The sequence below is a fragment of the Oncorhynchus masou genome, chromosome 23 (assembly GCF_036934945.1).
Source record: "Oncorhynchus masou masou isolate Uvic2021 chromosome 23, UVic_Omas_1.1, whole genome shotgun sequence".
NCBI classification, from domain to species: domain Eukaryota; kingdom Metazoa; phylum Chordata; class Actinopteri; order Salmoniformes; family Salmonidae; genus Oncorhynchus; species Oncorhynchus masou.
This window is the reverse complement of record NC_088234.1, coordinates 33896524-33918024: the sequence shown is the minus strand read 5'-3', so window position 1 is coordinate 33918024 and position 21501 is coordinate 33896524. Positions and strand designations below refer to the sequence as shown.

Sequence of the window (21501 nt, the reverse complement as noted above, 5' to 3'; positions counted from 1 at the left end):
CCACACAAGTTAAACAGATGCAATGGCAAACTTCACATGAATTGTTAAAATGGCTTCACAGGAAGTAGGTGATCTCGGCTCTACTAAATAATCCATCAACATGCCGAGAATGGCGATGATGATTAAACATGGACTCTAACCATCTCCTCATGCAGACAGTAGTCCAGTGAGGAATGCTAGCTCTGACACACTTGTTAAATTTCACCAGCACTGGCACTTAGGGCCTTGTCAAAAACATGAGCTAACTCCGCACAGTAAATTCATAAGAGCCTTCATCGCATGACACCCTATTTACATACTTATGTGCTCAGCAGGACAACTCACTTAAAGAGACTTCTGTTATTAATACTGCATAAGAGAGATTTAATGTTTTCATTCGCAATCACATTCAAAATGGAAAGTTTTAGGGAAAGGCAGATGAAAGACTAAAAGCACTGTAATATAAGGGGAAAAATAAGAGCCTGTATGAGTATGAGTTGAGTTGAATTATTCTATTCACAGTATCGCCCACAGTATCGCCCACAAATGTGTCAATTTGATTGATGCTCTTCCGTTTCCCTCGAATCCCAAACCTCATCAAGCCAAACCCTAACAGCAACAAATGTAAGAACATTCTCTAATTTCTCCGCCTCTGTGAGCAAGTTGTTTCTCCATGCCCTAAAGGCATTCTCATCATTGAATCCAGTCTAGTAATTTACAATTGGATATTCTTTCCCCCAAGTGTTGCATTGGACCCGCCCCGAAGTTAATGGACTGTACCAAACACCATTCTATAGGCCTAGATTATTCCCTCCGCTCTTTGTTCTCTCCTTCCATAACCAAAAAACGATGCAAAAGACTGCACTCAAAACTGTCAATTTGCAAGTCCCTATACGTCTAAGTGCTTCTATGACTAGTTCTCCATCATGACTACCTCTCAGAAACCTGTGGTCAAGTCTAATTGACTGCGTGTAGCTATTACTGGGGAACATTGCTAAAGAGAGAGGGCAGATGGATAGAGGGATAGAAAGGATTGCAATCTCCAACCCACATCTCTTCTAATATCTTGGAGATGTGGAGGAAACAGAAAGAGGAGAACAGGGAGAAACGGTGACGTTAACAAAAAGGCTGGAGGGAAATGGCTACAAATCAATAGTCTCTAACGTTATCACATGGCTAAAATCTGCATCACTGGGCAGATTTGTCTTCCTAAAATAAGCATTATAGTCAAGGTCCACAAAATTCAGTTAGACCATACAAACCTGGAGGTATATTAAAGGCCTACACAGTTAGGTATATTAGATTGACTAGCATGCAAACGTACACATACACCCTCACAGTTCAATGATGTAATGAAATGGGTTGAGCCGAAGCAACCCCTCTAAATCACTGTATAATTCCTCTCATGATATGAGAAGAATCTATAGCTACTGGAGAGCGATAGAGTGAGAAAGGGTGAGGCAGAGAGAGCTAGACAGTGAGAGAGAGAGAGAGACACGAGGGTAGGGGAGAAAGAAAATAACAGAATGAAATAGAGAGGGAGAGATTCAACAAGAGAATGAGAGAAGGAGTGAGAGGGTTAGCAGGGAAACAGGAAAATTAGCATTCCCGAAAAGGCCTGTGGGACTTCATAATTCAGCTGATTTGATACATGTGAGCGAGGCCACTCATAAACTCCTGGCCGTCCATGACCCTCATTTTTCAGTCGGAGTTTCCAGACTAGTCCAGTGTTTGACAAGATTTATCTGTCTGGGCTAATAGCCTCCTCTCTCTCCTAGGTAAGGCCTCATCGATAGCAGGGCCTGTCCTGCAGACACTAATGAATATTTCTGCTGCTGCTGCACATGTTAAGTGGGGTTTTTCTTTTTTTCATTCTATGGGTTTGGACTGTGGGAGGAGTGGATTACACACATATGTAGGATATGAGAAAATCACACACACACACAGGATATTGAAACCCTCTCAGGCATGTCGCTGTGTTTGTGCCTGGTGTGCTGGATGATGGAGAGGCTGAACTGTGAAGGACCCTGTTGTTCTCCTCTCTATCCTGCATAGGAGCCACACACACATGCACACACACACACACATTCACACACACACACCAGGGCTCCAGAATAACTTTCTCCACTGGTGGCCCTTATTCCACTGGTGGCTCAACTTTCTCAGTTGATGGCACCAGCACAAGATTTGGTCACACCAATTTTGAACAGAGCTGTGTCCCATAATGTACCTGCATTCCATACATAACCAGGTTAATAATGACTATCCAACTTTTAAATTATCATGCCCTTGCAGGGCTTGACATTCAGATAAATTTGCCAGTGGCACAAGATAAGATTTAAATGATGCACGCATCATCTGCTTTGCCGGCCTAGTATTATTTTCATTCAGGCCAGTTGCTTTCAGTTGGTACTGGCCTGAATGAAAATAATACTAGGCCAGGAAAGCAGATTATGCGTACATCATTTAAATCTTATCTTTAATTTGCGGGCTGAGCAAGTAGCCTACAGCCTATAATGACCTACCCTACATACACAAATAATTACATTTTAACTTGACAATATCATATTTATGTTGATTGTTTGGAGGAACAAAATACAACTTTTGCTCAATCTCAAAAAGTGTGTGATTGTTAGAGATTTTGGACAGTCACTTTACAGCTGTAGGGCCACTTAAAACCAGTTTTATCTTTTGGTAAATGCAATTTTCCCGGTTTTATTTTTTGCCAAATCAATGCCAAGGGATTGATACAAATCCTCATGATATCATTCTGCCAGGTAGGCCTAAAACCTTAAGAAACGTTTATTCAAACATCGCATGATGACTGAATTGCGCATCGCAAAGATTCAACCAAGACTTCGGACCAAACTTTTTGAATATTTGGTCTGCATACCCATTGTTGGATAACCATGGCTGTTTGAATAAATATTGATAATAATAGAAATTGTGAACCAAAAACTAACGTGACCAGCTAAAAGAAATTCACTGGCACAATAGCACACACACACACACACACACACACACAGACACACACTTAAAATATAATATTGCTTCTCAAGTTCCTCTTCTCCTCTACCAAGTCAAGTCCGATCCATTATAGCCCGTGACAACGGGTTAGAGGATGTGAATGGATGTGCCTGGTAATAGAACCAGGCTGATCACTAGAAATAGACTTTGATTACGGACGTTTGAAAAAGGTCCTGAGAACATTGTTAATTAATGCTGACAACTATGTACATTCTATGGATGGACTTGGAGGTGTGACATGACCCTGAGGGCTGTATTGCATGTCTAGACTTGCTTATGAACAATTGCTGAACTGTGGATTGGTGTGAAAGAAGTCTCAGTGATAATGTGAAAATGTCATGTGTGACTGAATTGTGTTTTTTCCAAATAAACAATAATTTCAAATAAAGAAAAGGCCTTGAGTACATCTATATATGCCTTCCTCGGCAGTCACAATTTTTTTGAAAACTATTGCCAAGTACTTGCACAAACTCATGATGCCGGGAGGCTAAGTGCGCTGCTCAGATGGTAACAGTGGGTTATTAAGCCTTCCCCAATCCAAAGCCCTAACCGTAACAACTCGGACTGAATACTTAAACGTAACACTTTGAGATGTTTCTGTTTTAACCCTGTAACCATGTGGAATTAAACCTGTGACCACGAAGGAATTAATGAGTCAAACATAGATGTCGAATTTCAATGTAAAACTATTGGAACTGTGGTCCTTTGGACAAATATGCTGGGGATTAACTGTATTATTTATCTTGGCTGATTCTTAATCCTTGTTATGCAGTCAAGAGATCCTCACATATCTTAATATTTCAACAGCCGCTCCAGAGAAAAATATTAACGAGAAATCGGTGCCAAATGAGCAGACTGTGAATGTGTGTGTGTGTGTGTGTGTGTGTGTGTGTGTGTGTGTGTGTGTGTGTGTGTGTGTGTGTGTGTGTGTGTGTGTGTGTGTGTGTGTGTGCGTGCATGTGCATGAGTGTGTGCGTTTGTGCCTGTGTTTCTGTTTGTGTTGTATCTATGTGAATGTGTGTGTATGCTTCTCTCTGTGTGAGCCTGTGTGTTTGTCAGGACTCCCTGAAATCAATCAGATTCTGAAGGTTGTATCTTTTAACTTTTTCATCCGTGAGTTCTGAATATCTCTAACGGTCGCCCCAGCGTGTGTTGTTGTATGCACGTGATGTCCGAATGCACTCACTGATGCAAAATGTGATTGTTATGCAACAGGACAGTTCGCACGCGTTGCCTGTTAATTATCTATAAGATATGTTTCAATTTGTCAATTTCAAATTATTTTCTAACAACAGTTTGAATTGAGGTGTGTTCCGCCTCCTCATTAATTCGCATAGAATTAACCCATTCAGTGTTGGGGACAATTTATGTTTGAGGCTTTACTGAGCCGAACAAACTTCTCTCTTCACAAACTTCTCTCTTCGAGGAGAGCCCACGCACAGATTACTTTGGATTTCTAGAAAGTGTTTTACTCAATTATTTCGATCAATGTTGAGCTGACCCGTGATGTGATGAATTATAAATAGTAATTGCTATTAGCTCATTCATATTGTGGTTTCTGTCAGCAGAGAGTTATCTAAATTAGCATTCTAATCAAACCGGTTTGATCGTACGCTCCAGGGACCACTGTAGAATGATCACACCCATTTGTTGGTACGTGGTTAAACCCGAGCAGATCAGAGTTTTTCCACTTGTCAGCACCCAGGCAACACTGACACAGTAATCAGCCAGACAGCCATAACAATTCAGCCCATCGCATTTCCCTCTGTCTGCCTTCCAAATAACATTTAGCCATCCCCTCTTCATAAACAAGTTCAAATCTCACTAACGAGCGATGGGATTGGTCGCCAGTGGTTGCCGACAGTGACGAGTGACATTAGAACAGGCCTGGGCAACTCCAGTCCTCGGAGGCCTGATTGGTGTCACACTTTTTCCCCAGCCCCAGCTAACACGCAAAAATACAATGTTTCCTGAAATGCATGCCGTACAAGTCCTAAACCAAAAAATTACGTCAAACACTACATAGTGCATCTCTTTAGACCCAGATATATCTCTTAGAGGTATTTGTTGTGTATCAGTATGATTATTTTGACATCAGAAAACTGTCCACTCGTCTAACACCACACTGGTGCTACTACACAAGCATACACTGAGTGTACAAAACATTAAGGACACCTTCCTAATATTGAGTCCCCCCTTTTGCCCTTAGAACAGCCTCTATTCATCGGGGCATGGACTCTATAAGGTGTCGAAAGCATTCCACAGGGATGCTGGCCCATGTTGACTCCAAGGTTTCCCACCGTTGTGTAAAGTTGGCTCAATTTCTGTTCATGCATTCAATGTCCATTGAGAATGACAATAGTTCCTCAACGTAGCCTATATCAATAACCATTCAACATGACAGGAGAGAAAAAATGTCATGCTCTGATCCGGTGGAAACGTCATAAAAAGGGCCTACCTGATTACTTCTTATACAGCTGTGTCTGTCTGTCCGGAGCTCACTGGCACAGGAAACTCTGAGGGCCCAGAATATTTTACACAATGTTGCAAGTTTGCTAGCATGAGCTTGGTCGTACCAAGTTAATAATTGATACAATGGTTCAAGTAGCCTACATATGTTTGATTTTATTCACACTTGGGGTGTGTCTACAGTATATATGCAAAAATACACGTTTCAAAATTTGGACCAATCGATTGGTCAAAAGAACAGATGACTGGGTCGACCAAGATTTTTTGGGGTCGGGGACAGCCCTAATCCCTCACATACACACTCAGATTCACGCTGAGATACACAGATAAAACGGTACCCACACAAAGATGCACACACACACACAGTGTACAGATACAGGCACACGCACATGTAATAAACATGTTAAAATACACATATGCATTTACAAATGTATGCCCTAGAGCACTAGCAGAGCTAAAAACATAAATATCCATTATTTTTGTCCTTTTCTAGTCAACATAGTATCATCACCGAAAGCCTCAGTGGACCGTGCAATTTTTATGAAGCTCAGAAACCATTGTGTTGTTGTCCATTAAAATCAAAGACAGACATACCCACATACAGTATGATCCCTGCTGTGATCCTTCATGTTGACAGCAAACTATTCCCCTAAGTTTCACTAGCAGTGATGCTAAGTGATGTTCAGAGTTACTGGAGCTGCTGCTTGAAGAACAAGTAGATGAGGAGGGACAGCCACAATAGGAAATACCAACAATTGCAATGTACCTTTTAGCAAAATTGAGTGGGCCCCTATCAGGAATTCACACTAGCCCTCAGACAAACTGAACACAAAACATCTGGAGAGCTAGGATTTCCCCTGCTGCCGCCTCCACCACCACAGCAACATGAAGTGCAGGAATTGATACCGGTAAAAGGGAAGAATTACCTGCAAATAGAATTACCTGCGAATTACCTGCAAATCAGTATTTTCCGTGCTTCATAGAACATTTTATTGCATATTCAATGTAATACAATTGAAATGTGGGGTCAGAAAGAAGGGAACATTGCTGAAACTACCACTAAAATAAGCCAGCGCACCGCTGAGCAATCAAGCTGCATTATGGTGACTTTGTGACTTATCCTCCCCATTCTCTATTTCGCCGTGTTATCATGACAAATGCTACCAATGCATCTGGGCTGCTCCTGATTCAATCATGACTATTTACATTCATACCCAGCCAATGGCCACAATGGCAGATGTAGCGAGGAGAAGAGGGATAGAAATGAAGACAGAAAGAAAGAAAACAGAACCGAAGGAGAGAGACAAGCACAGAAAGAGAATGGAAAGAGAGCAGAAGATTGACAAAGAGAGAGAGATTGATCAAGGCCTCCTTTTCTAGGGGTGTTTTCACACCTGGTCCCTTTCAGACAATTTTTGTGAACTCAGTGCGGTTATCAATTTTTTTTGTGCAGTGTGAACACTCAGTTCCCTCAAAAGAGCCCCTGAAGTGGTCCGGTTCCCTTTCCTAGGACAATGTTAATGCAAAGCTCCCCAGGTTCACTTGTTGTAATTCCCGTACCACACACTAAACTACTGTAACACCATTTCCCCTGCCATAAACGATCACATTGCTACCACAAAAGAAAGAAGATGATGACGTGTAGTTTTGCGGAAAAGAATGTGTGCTGTTTTGTGCCAAGGACACACAATTTTCAATGAGAGCATTATTTATTCTGCAGTTATTGCATTGCTATTTATTGCGAATAGTATATTTTGATTACAATTATTATGTCTCATACTTTAACTAAATTCAATCTCTTAGCTAAGTAGGTATATCTAGCCGTCCGATAACACATTCTGACTGAATGGCTTGTCCTGCACTTTGTGAAAACCCAGAGTGCATGTTGGAAAACGATCTTGGTTCCGTTCCAAACATGTGAAAGCAAAGAGAAATCGGACCACAAAACAGGTGAAGTGAACCGGTGAAAGAGTTGAGTCCTCATTCAAAGGCAAGGGCAGTGTGACTATAAAGAGAACTGAGTTCTTTTGCTTTCACCCCAGAGTTCACTTTAAAGAGGACGGAGATCGGTTCTTCTAAAGAAGACGATATGTGAAAGCACCCTAAAGGTGATTGATTTCTACTCTTTTGAAAAAAGTCTTCCCTTTCGAAAGGCCTCGCCTTCGCAATATTCTTCCAGGTCAGGTAGCCAGGAGCAGTCTATTCAAAGCCATTGAAATACATGAGTTATAATACCACTTAAGTCACATCTTATTTAGTGTTATGTACAGGGTCACCCAACCAGTAGTCAAACAACTGGTCAGACAGAATCCAACACATTCAGTATTGAGTAGGGACTAGTGTTCTCCCACTTGCTCCTTCTCACTTTCTCTCCCTCCTTCCTTCATCTGTTCTCCATGCATGCCTAGCTGTCAGGTAACCCTAATCTGCAGATTAGTCACTGGCCTAAAACTAATGTATTTAAATCACCCCACTCAAATTATTCAGGAATTTGCTGGCCAGTGCAATTTCACGAGTATTTTATCTCTCACTCTCTCTCCATCTCTCCCAATATCCCCCCTTTCAGTCTCACTGTAAAGCACATACACAAAATGCCTGGTGTGGTCTTGCCGTCCATAACAAAGTAAATTAAGCCATCCGAGACAAATGTGATCAAATTAGCATCAGTCGACACGGCAGTAAACACACAGCACCACAGGCAACCCCATGTACTAAACATAAAGCAGTGATGAACCAACCAGCTGATCTCATTCTGCACCATCTTCATCTTCTCACACCACCAGCTCTTTTCCCTGTGCTGTGCGTATACTTAATGATTCACAGGCAAACAGATGCTGCTTGGTTAATGTTATGTTGCATGATGATTTCCTTTTAGTGCAAAAAACTCTACAAAGAATGTAATCCATTCATATGTTGTTCAACCGATTCATGCCAAATGTTGTACCTGTACAATTCACAAACTCCCATATGGGTGAACACATACCGAACACAGAACATTTTATGCCTACTTCCTTATTTCTTTACAGTGTATCGTAACTTGGATGATCCACATGGGATTCAAATATAGAAGATAAACAAAACCGTTCTACAACTATTAGTCGAGAAATTTGCATCATATAACGGCTACGATACCAACAGTGGCCAATGTTTTCTCTCCGGTCCAGCCTCGAGTCAATCATTCGACCCGTTTCAGCATCCACGGGGGAGTCAACCTGACCAAACATGATAAACCTCGAACAGTACCTCTTATCAAGTAATTACCTTATTGAGTGCAACTGGTGACTGCCTCCCTCAACCTGTTTGACACAGATAGAATCAGAAGCAACTAAATGGAAGGTTACAGAAACGTACTGAAGTTTACAGAGCGGGGTAAACATACAGTAGGTAGACGATTTGCAACGGTTTATATAGATATAGGCTGCAGACTATTTACAAACACGCTAGGTTAGTAGACGGCAATAATAAAGATTCACACAGGGGGCGGCAAAACAGATTAGGACAAGTGTGGCATCTCAAAGGTGTTTAGGTAACTACAATAGCTTCCGTTTTTAAAGAAATTAGCCTCTAGGCAAATGTAGGTTTTTCCATATTGGTTTTGTGATCTCGGTGGACCGACAGTGCGAAAGTGCCTGTTACATCATGTGTGTTTGGCTGGCGAACACATACGTAATGACCCCTATTTGCATGCTGATATTATTTGTTTGAGATGCTGTGGCAAGAAGGGAACATGGGGTCCCTATGTAATAAGGTAAGCTGGGGCTTGACAAGTTGGAGGGGATGGGAAAGGAAGGAAGGGTAAGGATAGGAGCAACACTGCAAGTGGAATGAGGTGAGGGAGGTGAGGGCAATGGGGCAATTTCCAGTCATGCTCGCTGAACCAACCCTAGCCTGAGGCGAGGCAGCCTCAGCTGACCCACTGTACTGAGATGTATACATGCCCTGAAGCAGAGGGATAGGATTGCAACCTGCCTCAGTTCTCGATTGTTTAGAAAAGATAAGACAAGGATCCACCTGGACAGGGATAACATTATTTCAAATGCCCCACTTAAAAAAGGCATGGTGAGTTACTTTAAGAGTAAACAGTGTGTCTTTGGATAGAACAGGTGAGCTATCGGAGGAATTATATTTAATATCTTAGCTTAGCCAATAATTTAGTAACACTTTATTTGGACAGTCCACCTGTAGATGCTCTATAGCAGGGGTCTCCAACCTTTTGTAACATGAGAGCTACTTAAAAAAAATGTAACATGTTGCGAGCTACTCATTTTTTTAGCTTTCAAATAGGCATATTTTTTCTCTTCTCCCTCACCCCTGCAACTCTTACCCGGATCCTTTGTGTACAAGAAAAGGTAGTGCACTAGGTTTTCTATCAATATTTCTGGTAAAATAATGGTTAATAAACAACTCTAAGAGGGGCCTGTCACACCCTGACCATAGTTTGCTTTGTATGTTTCTATGTTTTGTTTGTTCAGGGTGTGATCTGAGTGGGCATTCTATGTTGTGTCTAGTTTGTCTGTTTCTGTGTTTGGCCTGATATGCTCCTCAATCAGAGGCAGCTGTTAGTCATTGTCTCTGATTGGGAACCATATTTAGGTAGCCTGTTTGGTGTTGGGTGTTGTGGGTGATTGTTCCTGTCTCTGTGTTTGCACCAGATAGGGCTGTTTTGGTTTTTCACATTTCTTGGTTTTGTTAGTCTATTCATGTATAGTTTCTTTATTAATTAAAGAACCATGAATAATAACCACTCTGCGTTTTGGTCCGCCTCTCCTTCGACACAAGAAAACCGTTACAGGGCCCTATAAAACCTAATTATCTTTTATATTTTCCCAAATTATGTTTTCTCATTTTTGTTTTCCTGGTTTAAAACTCTAAAAATGACAATTGTTCTGGTTTTGTACACCAGCTTTAAAGAGCTGAAAATAACATATATGTCTTGTTTTGTCGCATAAACCTAAACTGAACTATTTTAATTTTAGCAACCATGAAATGGCAGAGCAATTTTTGCATATTGCACCTTTAAATTTGCATCTAGGGAGTGAGGAATGTGCAGACGAATGTGCCAGTCTAGCAATGCTGCTACTGCTCATTTCATAGACAAGTTTGCAAATAAATTATAGATACAAATGAAATACTTACCCATGATATACTTCTGCCAGGTAAGCCTACTTTGCAGTTAAAATTTAATTGAGAAGGTTTTGGGGAAAGTATTTCAATCAACCCACAAGACGGTTATCACATCAACTGGATACCCCAGGAGTGAGAGACAAACGAACGCACCACACAGACAGACAGATGCAAAAATGCTGGAAATAATTGGCAGATATTGTGTAAGGTTTGGCTTTTTAAGCCAATAGTGGCTAACCAGCGGTGTGATAATGTCAATGTTGCATTGATAAGGTAGTAGCTGGGAGCTTGCGGTGTCTGAAAGAGATTTGTTTATGACAGTTTGTGGTGGAACTAGTGAAAATTGCATATACTTTCAGAATTGTTTGGCAAGCTACTCATAGGTGGACTGCTAGCTACTGGTAGCTCATGATCGACCTGTTGGAAACCCCTGCTCTACAGACTATCAGTAACATTTCAACTAACCCTAACCCTAGACGTAACCCTAACCTTAACCCTTATTGTAATCCTTAACTTAACCCTTAACCTAATCCCTTATTCTAAACCTAACCCCAACCTTAGCAAGCAGATGCTCATCAACAGTTAATTTGTTGATAGTATGACCATTTGTAGAGCATCTACAAATGGAAAATCCGGACAATTCCAAATCAAGTTTGACCAATAATTTAGCTTTAGGCGTATGGTACTTGAGAGTATGACGATTATCAATTAAAACATTATTTATCACAGGGATTTAGCTACGGAAACATGACAACTGAGTACAATGTCACAGTAGGGATACAATGGAAGAAAGAGAGAGAGACAAAAAAAACACAGGCATGAATCCAATAAGTGTGGAGTTCCAGGAAGGACTGAAATGTCAGGTACATCACCCTACTGTTCTAACTCAATGGCTGCTCAGTGACACGCTGGCGTCTCACTCTGTGCTCTCCTGACTTAATGACTGCTTAAATGTCTGATGACAACCTGCTAAACTTCACTGGTTGCCTGGTTACCTGCTTGGAGCCCAAGCCGGCTGCTGCATGTGCGGTGGTCATTGTTATATTAGGTAGGCGAAGGATGAGGTGAAAGGAGACCTAGAAGGAACCTGATACTGCAGTAGAGACTCATAGTCAATAGGATAGTGAAGCTGCCCTCCCCCAACTCTCCTGTGGAAAAGTAGAGACCACCCTGTGTACCTCAAACAGGGCTCTCTTTCTTGTGTCTGTCTCTATTTCTGGGAGGAGAGTGAGTGAAGGAGAGTGTGAGAAGTGGAGCGAGAGAGATCCATAAAGAGGACAAAGTAGAGGGAAAGATGGATAGAGAGAGAGAGACAGTCGATGTATGTGTGTGAGTGAGAGAGAGAGAGATTTGCTAATCCCATCAAAAGGTCTCAACCTCAATGAGCCTTAAATATTCTAGATTGCAATGCATTTTGGATTTCCTGCCACTGTTAATTCAATAACAAAGGTTAAATCTGATATGTTTTGAATAGCAATTTCCATATCTAATGTGATCAATTTGACATTGCGGATTACCCTGTCTCCAGCAGTCGCAATACAATGTGATCTACTGTGCAATTCTCTACAATCAGACATGAAACCTTATCCCTAATCCAACCTCCCACCGGCCTCTGCATGCAAATCCATAGCAACAACGGAGTCGGACAAGAAGCCATGTTTAATTCGATAGAAATAGAATCTATTCATTTCTATTTCTATGTATAATTCCATCCCCAGCACCTCATAATTCTTATGTGTTTCATTACACATCATGTCCTCAACCAAAGGGGAGTGCTTACCAGCGTGTTTTAGCTGTGGTGGCCCTGTAATGGCCCTCAGGAGACTGTGAGTGCAGCCGTTCAATCGAAGTATCAACAGGGAATGTTTGACAAGGCATGTATGGGAATGTAATAACACGTCATAGAATGTTATATACTGTATCTCTTGTGCCTAATGGGTACATGGGGCTACAGTTGCCGCTGCTTCTGACAATATTCATTAAACCATAGAAGGCAACACTTCTACATTAGCCACTTCTACAGGAACCGTTGAGGAGAATCGAGAAAAAGTAGCTCTGCATGTTTAAAAATAGCTAATTGCACATTATGGTGGCGGGGACAGCCTTTGCAAACATTCAACACTCAATGCTCGACACCCCTGTGTGTTTTCGGGTCTGTGTCTGAATCTTCGATTGAATTGACTTGTCTATAAAAAAAAAACCGCTGTAGCGAGCATTCACATGAAAAAGTAAATAAATAATTATGGAAAAGTGCAGCAGCACAGCTAGTGACATACACAATACATGGCTCTGCCGCAGCAAATAGAGTGGCCTGTTAATTATGGATGGGACATTCGTAAGCAACAGCAGTCCTCACACAAAACACTGAATACAGCGCATTAGAAGCTGTTAGAGACAGTAGAGGCAAAAGAGAGGGATGGATGGGCAGATGGAGAGGGAGAGTGACAAATTAAAGAGGAAATAGCAGGAGGGAAAGGGATATAGCGTAGAGTAAGGGAGAGAAGATTAATAAAGAAAGACTGCAAGAAAAAAGACAGGCGAGGAAAAGAGCAAAAAGAAATTGAGAGCAATGATTTTGAGGAGAGGGGCAGAAATTGGTGTGGTGGTGAGAGATAGAGGAGAGTGAAAGATAGGGTGGGAGAGGAGGCGGCTTTGAAGAAAGGAAAAGATGCAGGGGTGGATAGAGAGAGAGAGAGAGAGAGAGAGAGAGAGAGAGAGAGAGAGAGAGAGAGAGAGAGAACAAGGGGGGACACACGATGAGGGGGGTAACAAGAAAGAGAGAGAGAAATCAGCCCAATCTACAGCACTCAGGAATGCAAAAGGAGTTTGCTGCTTACAACACGTAAGAGAACAATCAATAATGCATTAGATTGCCATAGAAAACATATGAAACAATAGGGTAAGTGTTATTTTCCTGGTAAATGCAGATCAAAAGGAACCGACTTCATCATGTATTAACCTTGATCCGCACCACCTGGCTTTCTCATAGATTTGTATTTATTTTTAAGAACCATAATGACATGAATTGATTAATTCACACTTCCCTATAATATGAAGTTCCCTGTCATGCGTGCCGTCATGAATGATGGCACACGGAGTCAATGAGAGGAGTGAGGAAGATGGGAAACAGAGGAAGGGATGGCCGGAGGGAGAATGTGTAAGAGATGGGTGTCATAAGGAAATAAAGAGGGTAGAGTGAGATGAAGGAGAGAGAGAGAAAGAGGGAAGAGAGAGAAATTGATCAATGAAGAGATACATGAGAGTAGCCTACAGAAGGGATGGAGAGAGCGAAAGACAGAACATGTCTGAGACAGAACATGAGAGAGAAAGAGAGAGAAAGAGAGAGAGAAAGAGAGAGAAAGAGCAGGAGGGAGAGGTTTAGGTAAGCCTGATTTCACTGCTGGGTCAGTGAATTGATACAGACACATCAGGGCACAGGAAGGACTTGTTTTCCTTTCTCTTGTTTTTTTTCACCCTCTAAAAGGAAGAAAAAGGCTGCCTTGTTACAAATAGGGCGGGGAGTTATTGACCTAGCAGAAGGGTATCCTAGCTACTTAGCCACACTGTGATAGAATAACTGCAAACCAGACCCTTATGCAAGCTGTCTACAACACTCAAAACACATACATGCACAGGTCAGCAAAAGTGACACCACAGTCAAACTAAACCACCTCACAATACTAGAGAGAGCTGGATATGCTTAGGCGAGTGAAAATGAAATCCTGGCATAGGCTACGCATGTCCTCATTTCCTTTTCAATATTACATGGTGAATGGCACTCCAAACCCAAACAGATCAATACAGCTAACTTGACACATATTAGCACCATAAAAGCATTATGACTACTGAGACTAGCCCTGTCAGGAGGCATTACGCAGGAGATAACACTAAGAGAGGGAGAAACATGACACATTTGAAAACAGAAAGAACAAGAAGAAGAAAATAATGACATATATATATATATATATATATATATATATATTGAGTCAATGTATTCTTACCTGTTTGTTGTACTTGTTGATGGTTTGACTGCTATACTCAGAGCAGTGGTCAGATCCAAGGGAAATGTTATCTCCGGTGCCAACGAAGGTGTTGGCAGGGGGCAGGTCCTGAACAGCCTGATGCTTTTTCCCGGCCGTGGGTGACTGGGGGTGGAGCTGGACCGTGGGCAGTGGCGAGCTGGACTTGTAGTGCCGGGCAAGATCCGGGCTCCCGGGCCCTCCGTTAACAGACCGGTACCGGCCCATCCCAGGGCTGTCCGACAGCTTCTCGTTGACACCATCGTAGCGCTGGCCATTGGGTTTGGAGGCCTCAATGGTGACGATGCTGCTGTACAGTGGCTGTTTGGACTTCTTATTCTTCTTGTCCTTCTTAGGCTTTTTGCCCTTGTCATGCTGCTGAGGGGTGAAGAAGTCCTCGTGGTCCTTCTTGCCTGCCTCATAGCCATTCTTGTTCTTGGGGCGGCAGTAACGGGCCATGACGACGATGAGGATGATGAGAATGACCGTCATGATGCCCGAGACCACCCCGATGACGATGCTCAGCCGTTGCTTACCCAGGTCGTAGTTGGGGTCACCAGCAATGTTGGTATTGAGCGGCGTACCCAGGCTCTTGGCCACCTGGGCCTCTACGATGGTGGAGTTGGAGAGGGTCTCATTGACATAGACATGCACAAGGGTAGTGGTGCTCTGGGAGGGCTGCCCGCTGTCGTTCACCTGAACCACGAGTCGATGGAGGCCATAGTGTTTCTGCTCCAGCTTCCCCACCAGTGAGATGACCCCGCTGCCTCCGTCAATCTCAAACAGTTTGAAGGGGTTTCCACCGATGATGCTGTAGTTCAGGTCAGCGTTGATCCCTGTGTCCGTATCAGTGGCTATGACGGTTCGTACTACAGTCCTGACGTTGCTGGAAGGGGGCAGGAGGGTGTAAGTGCTGTTGATGGGGAAGGTGACGGTTGGCGGGTTGTCGTTCTCGTCCATCACGAAAAGTGACACGGTGGCTGTAGCGGATCTGGGTGGGTCTCCACCGTCCACAGCCTTGACCCTAAACGTGTATGAAGTCTTCTGCTCGCGGTCAAATGACATGGTGGAGAAAATGGTTCCTGTGTCATTCTCAATGGAGAAGATATCCTCCTCTTCCTCGATGAAGAGGCTCATTTCAGCGTTCTGGCCCTTGTCAGCGTCAATGACGGTCACCATGCCAACAGGGCTGTTGGGTGTTAGGTTCTCTTTGACGTAGAAGGTGAACACGTCCTGCATGAACTTTGGCTCATTGTCGTTCTTATCTGCCACCAGGACCACCACAGTGGCTGACCCCTGGAGTATGGGCATGCCCTTATCTTTAGCTATCACTTTGAACTCATACCTCTCTGTTTGCTCCCTGTCCAGAATGGTGTTTACTCTGATGTCACCACTGTCTGCATCAATGGAGAATATCCCATTTACAGAGGAGACGAGGGAGTAGGCGATTTCTGCATTCTTGCCACTGTCAGCATCGATTGCCTGCACTGTGGTCACCCTCTCGCCTGGGGCATTGTTTTCCAGAAAGGACACCTCCACCACATTCTGGCTAAAGATGGGTGGGTTGTCGTTGAAGTCTCCCACCTTCACGATAAGCGAGTTATTACTGGCCAGGCTAGGGCTTCCTGAGTCCACAGCCACAATGACCACGTTGTACTCCTGTGTGGCCTCATAGTCCAGCGGGGCTGATGTATGGAGAAAGTATTTCTTCTTATTCATCTCACCCTCAATCTCACTGGCCGGTTTGAGCTGGAAGGGCACGTCACCCACCACAGTGCAGGTCACGATGCCGTTCTCGCCCTGGTCGCGGTCTGACACCTGGACTAAAGCTATAGGCGTGTCCACCACTACATCCTCTGCCACATTGGCCACTCCATCTTTCAAGAAAATGCGTCCGATCTTACGAATCTCAATAGCAGGCACGTTGTCGTTCTCATCTTTGATGTTGAGGACCACGGTTGCCTTGTCCATTTTGGGTGGCTGACCTCGATCCCTTGCCATTACCGTGAAGCGCAGCTGGCTCACCTCCTCGCGGTCAATACGATGGAGCACGCTAAGCCACCCCGAGCCCTCGTCCAGCCTCAGCAGCCTACGCACTGACTCTGTGGCCGCACCAAATACGTACTCAATCTGACCGTTCACCCCAACGTCTGCGTCAGCTGCTTTCAGCTGCAGGATGGGGGCACCAGGGGAGCTGTTCTCTGGCAGGTCAGCCTCATACACAGCCTTCTCAAAGCGGGGGCTGTTGTCATTCACATCAGTGATCATCACCCTCAGGATGGCCTGGGAGGAGCGTGGGGGGTCGCCCCCATCCCTAACACGCAGGGTGAGCTCATAAGAGTCCCTCTGCTCCCTGTCCAGCGCTCCTTTAATGATGAGCTGCGGCTGTTTTTCTCCATCAGTTGTGTCAGCAACTTGCAGTTCAAAGACGCTGCTCCTGGCTGCCCCCTCATCAAATCTCCTGCTGTCCACTCCGCGTCCCCCTGAGGTCGAACCCAGGCGCCTGGAGCTCTCCCCGCTGTCCTGAATAAGCTCATATCTCTCAATTCCGTTCCTGCCAAAATCTCTGTCGGTGGCAGTGGGCAGGAGATAGAGAGTGCCAATCGGTCTGTTCTCTTCCACTGACAGTGTCAGAACAGGAGAGGGGAAAGACGGGGTGTTGTCATTTATGTCTAAAATAATGACTTTCCCCTCGAACAGGTCAACCCAGCTCTGAGCCGGTCCAATTACTGACACTTCAAAATCTATGAAACATTCGTTTTCATCAAATATCATTTGGCACTGCTGTAATTTTTCACGGTCTATCCGCCTTTCATTAGTGGTCAGCTCGCCTGTTATATTATCTATTTTGAAAAAATCAGAGCCAGACTCGAGGGTAAACGTAACCTCACCAGACCCGGCGACGATTCCGAGGTCCTTGGCTACGTTCCCTACCCTGACATCGGCGGGTCCCTCCTCAGACAAGCGATATCGCAACACTTGCTTGGCATCAGGCTGATTCAGCAGCTGCAGGATGAGTATACTGTAGCATATATAGTCCACTGCGCCAGTAGTCCTCATTGTTCCCCACAATGTCTTAACTGGATTTTAATGCCTTGAATCAAATGAGGATGACGTTTACTTGCTGCTATTGTTTTTGTTAAACATAATTTTCCTTCTCGGTTAATTTGAAGTCCTTCCTTTCAGGATGTGTAAGACTTCATTACTCCGGACGCACTCCAACACCGCTTCAACTGCAGTGAATAAGAGCAAGTGTACCCGCTATACTTTTCTTCATTTTTTTTTGTGGTGGGGGGGGATTATCCTCACCCCTTTTTTCCAGCAATGAATAAATGTTTCTTTAACAGTCTGTTCAGTCTGGTTATATCCTATGTCATGAATTCATAACGATTCCGAATATCTTATCATGCCTGTAAAGAGAAAATGTCCAAGATGTTATCTTATTTTATTTTAATGTTGAATCTGTCCGAGTTTATTCAGTTAGAAAAAAAACACAACTCCCAGATTGATATAGAAGCGATGTAAATGGTCAAGATTCCTTAGATGATATTTCCAACAGATTAGTGGCAATGAAATGCCCGCACAGATTCCCAAATTGTGATGATGCAGTTAGGCTACTTTATAGAGCCACTCGTCTTCTTACCTTGAAGCAGCGTATAAACAACACATTATGTGTCCAGTAGCCTATCCAAGCAGCATCCGTGCACTCTGATTTCTTCTCTACATTCACTCACTTATAACAAGCAGCCCGTAAATAGTTAACGTTAGTTCTCACAGTCGCAAGAAATACGGATAGAATACAAAAAAACTGATAGTGAGGGAATAATAAAAAATGAAACAAAGAAGGACAATTGTAATTCCCGATGTAGATATTGGAAAATGTCGGTGAATTATTACGTGAGAGTCCTCCTTCTTTCCCGCATTCTCAATCCAAGCGCCCACTCAACACATGCATGTACGCAGCGTGCGTTTGCAGCACCTATCTGCTGGACTGTGAGAGCGATTCACAATTGTGTCTCGCGCGCTCTCTCCACCTCTCCAGTTTCGTTCCCCAACGCACGTAACTAGGGATGAATTTGTTTGGTAGGTTTCTCGAGGGTAGGCGAGTCGCCTATTTGTTAAAAGGAGAGGGAGGGAGGGAAGGGAGGGAGAGAGAGAGAGAGAGAGAGAGAGAGAGAGAGAGAGAGAGAGAGAGAGAGACGATAGTTTTTTTTCTTGTTAATAAGGGGATGATTTAACCAAATGTGACTCAGTACCACATGAAGAAAATGCAATTGCAATGCATCACACTACCCCTTCGAATGGTCTTAGTCAGGGTGGGGGTATAGTGAGATGGCTTAGAAAAGATACACTCTACCGTGAACCATTTTACAAGGATGCCGCTTCATTAATTCAATGTGTAAATTGCGTTATGGCTTAGCCTATAATGCGCCAATAGAAAAGATTGGACTGCCGTATTTTACATGGTGGTGTTTTGTTTATTACACAGTCATAAGATGTCTGTAGCCAGTAGACCGTGCTATGAAGACGGTGCTATGCAGCCCGTAATATATATTTCTCACTAAAGTTGAGATATTTGCCGCTCATTTTCGAGTGATGGCTTGACTATTCCAACACGCCGGTTCCATTTTCGCTTGGATTTGTTGTCAAACTTTTACGCATGTAGGCTATGGTAGCCTACAGTCCTATATCCAAGTAATATCTTTAACCGATGACTCTCCATCGTCCAGTCATTATGTAGCCTAATTCTACAAAATTATTTGTTGGTTCAGTAGATTATTATGACCAAACGGGGAGATATAGGCCCCTACGTGTTGGATTCTGAGAGCAGCGCTGAGGTTTCTCTCTGTGGTTACTGATACAAATGTGTGTGGTCGCCTGTGGCTTTGTTCTCTCCGGAGCAGCGAGCTCAGTGTTACCTTGCCCCTTATTATTTCCATGAATGCAGCCTAGACACCTCCGTGGATGGGCTAGTCGGAGCGTGCGACACTTGGACACTGCGCAACCCACCCAGAACTATCCCTGTGAGAGATGTGTGATGCTGCAGTGTGGGCCCATGGTGGGCAATTCAACTCAGAACATTGGAATGTATAAACAAGTCTAGATCTAAACACCTTCCCTGGCCAAAAAATATATTGATGCCAAAGCGGAATAATTTACATTAATCAACGCTAATATACGTGAGTGCACGCGTGCATGTGAGGTCGTCCTCCCGTAAAGGTTTCCCCTCTCTCCCACTTAACATAGGGAGACCCGTATACTGTAGCCATCTGTGCTGTGCGGTGAAGGTATGGCATCGCAATAAAAGAAAAGGAGAAAGGCTGCGGCTGTATTTTTGAGGCTCCTCTGAATTCCAGCAGTGGCCAGTTCTTTGCTCTCTGTCGCCCTCTGTCTTTGACTAATATTTATAATGACAATATTCTCTTCAGCTAATGTACGTATAGTGATGTGTATTTTGGGATACTTTTTGGATGGACATTTCGATTGTGTATATTAACATGCTTATTGGATTGACCAACATATGTTTATTTAGATATACAGTACCAGTCAAAAGTTTGGACACACCTACTCATTCAAGCATTTTCTTTATTTTGACTATTTTCAACATTGTATAATAATAGTGAAGACATCAACACTATGAAATCACACGTATGGAATCATGTAGTAACCAACCAAAAGTGTTAAACTAATCCAAATATATTTTATGTTTGAGATTCTTCAAAGTAGCCACCCTTTGCCTTGATGACAGCTTGGCACACTCTTGGCATTCTCTCTACCAGCTTCATGAGGTAGTCACCTGGAATGCATTTCAATTAACAGGTGTGCCTTGTAAAATGTTATTTTGTCAAATTTATTTTCTTCTTAATGCATTTGAGCCAATCAGTTGTCTTGTAACAAGGTAGGGGTGGTATACAGAAGATAGCCCTATTTGGCAAAAGACCATATCCATATTATGGCAAGAACAGTTCATCATTACTTTAAGACATGAAGGTCAGTCAATATGGAAAATATCAACTTTGAACGTTTTTTCAAGTGCAGTCGTGAAAACCATCAAGCACTATGATGAAACTGGCTCTCATGAGGACCTCCACAGGAAAGGTTGGTCTGCTGCAGATAGTTAATTACAGTTAACTGCACCTCAGATTGCAGCCCAAATAAATGCTTCACAGAGTTCAAGTAACAGACACATCTCAACATCAACTGTTCAGAGGAGACTGCATGAAACAGGCCTTCATGGTCGAATTACTGCAAAGAAACCACTACTAAAGGACACCAATAACAAAAATATACTTTATTGGGCCAAGAAACAGGAGCAATTGACATTAGACCAGTGGAAATCGGTCCTGTGGTCTGATGAGTCCAAATTTGAGATTTTTAATTCTAACCTCTGTGTCTTTTTTGAGACTCAGAGTAGGTGAACGGATGATCTCAGCATGTGTGGTTCCCACCGTGAATCATGGAGGAGAAGGTGTGATGGAGTTGTTTTGCTGGTGACAATGTCAGTGATTTATTTTGAAATCAAGGCACACTCAACCAGCATGGCTACTACTGTCACGACGTCCACCGAAGGTGGCTCCCCTCCCTGTTCGGGCAGTGCTCGGTGGTCGTCATCGCCGATCTACTAGCTGCCACCGATCCATTTTTCCTTTTCATTTATGTCTGTCTGTTTTTGTTATCACCTGTGTCTGATTTGTTAATTTCGGTGGGTTTATTAACCTCCGCTGCCTGCTAGCCTTTGTGTGAGATTATTTTGCTGTGTTAGCTCTGTTAGGGGTGCGTGTTTGCCCCACAGGTTTTTTTACCCCTCACAGTCATTGTTCCATTGGTACTGTATTAGGAGTAGAGGTTTCTCCTCCGTGTGTTTTGTGATTTTCCCCGCCTG

The 21501-nt window shown here is 43.3% G+C and overlaps 1 protein-coding gene across 3 annotated transcripts in view; it reads right to left on the bottom strand.

Moving 5' to 3' along the window:
- LOC135510760 (protocadherin-7-like) overlaps window positions 1–18654 on the bottom strand; it is a 236948-nt gene extending 218294 nt beyond the window's left edge. For all 3 annotated transcript variants that reach the window (XM_064931948.1, XM_064931949.1, XM_064931950.1), the window contains exon 1: window positions 14601–18654. In XM_064931948.1, the coding sequence (XP_064788020.1) occupies window positions 14601–17678 (3078 nt within the window). In that variant the 5' untranslated portion in view covers window positions 17679–18654. The remainder of the gene's footprint in view (window positions 1–14600) is intronic.
- Between the last annotated feature and the right edge of the window lie 2847 nt (window positions 18655–21501).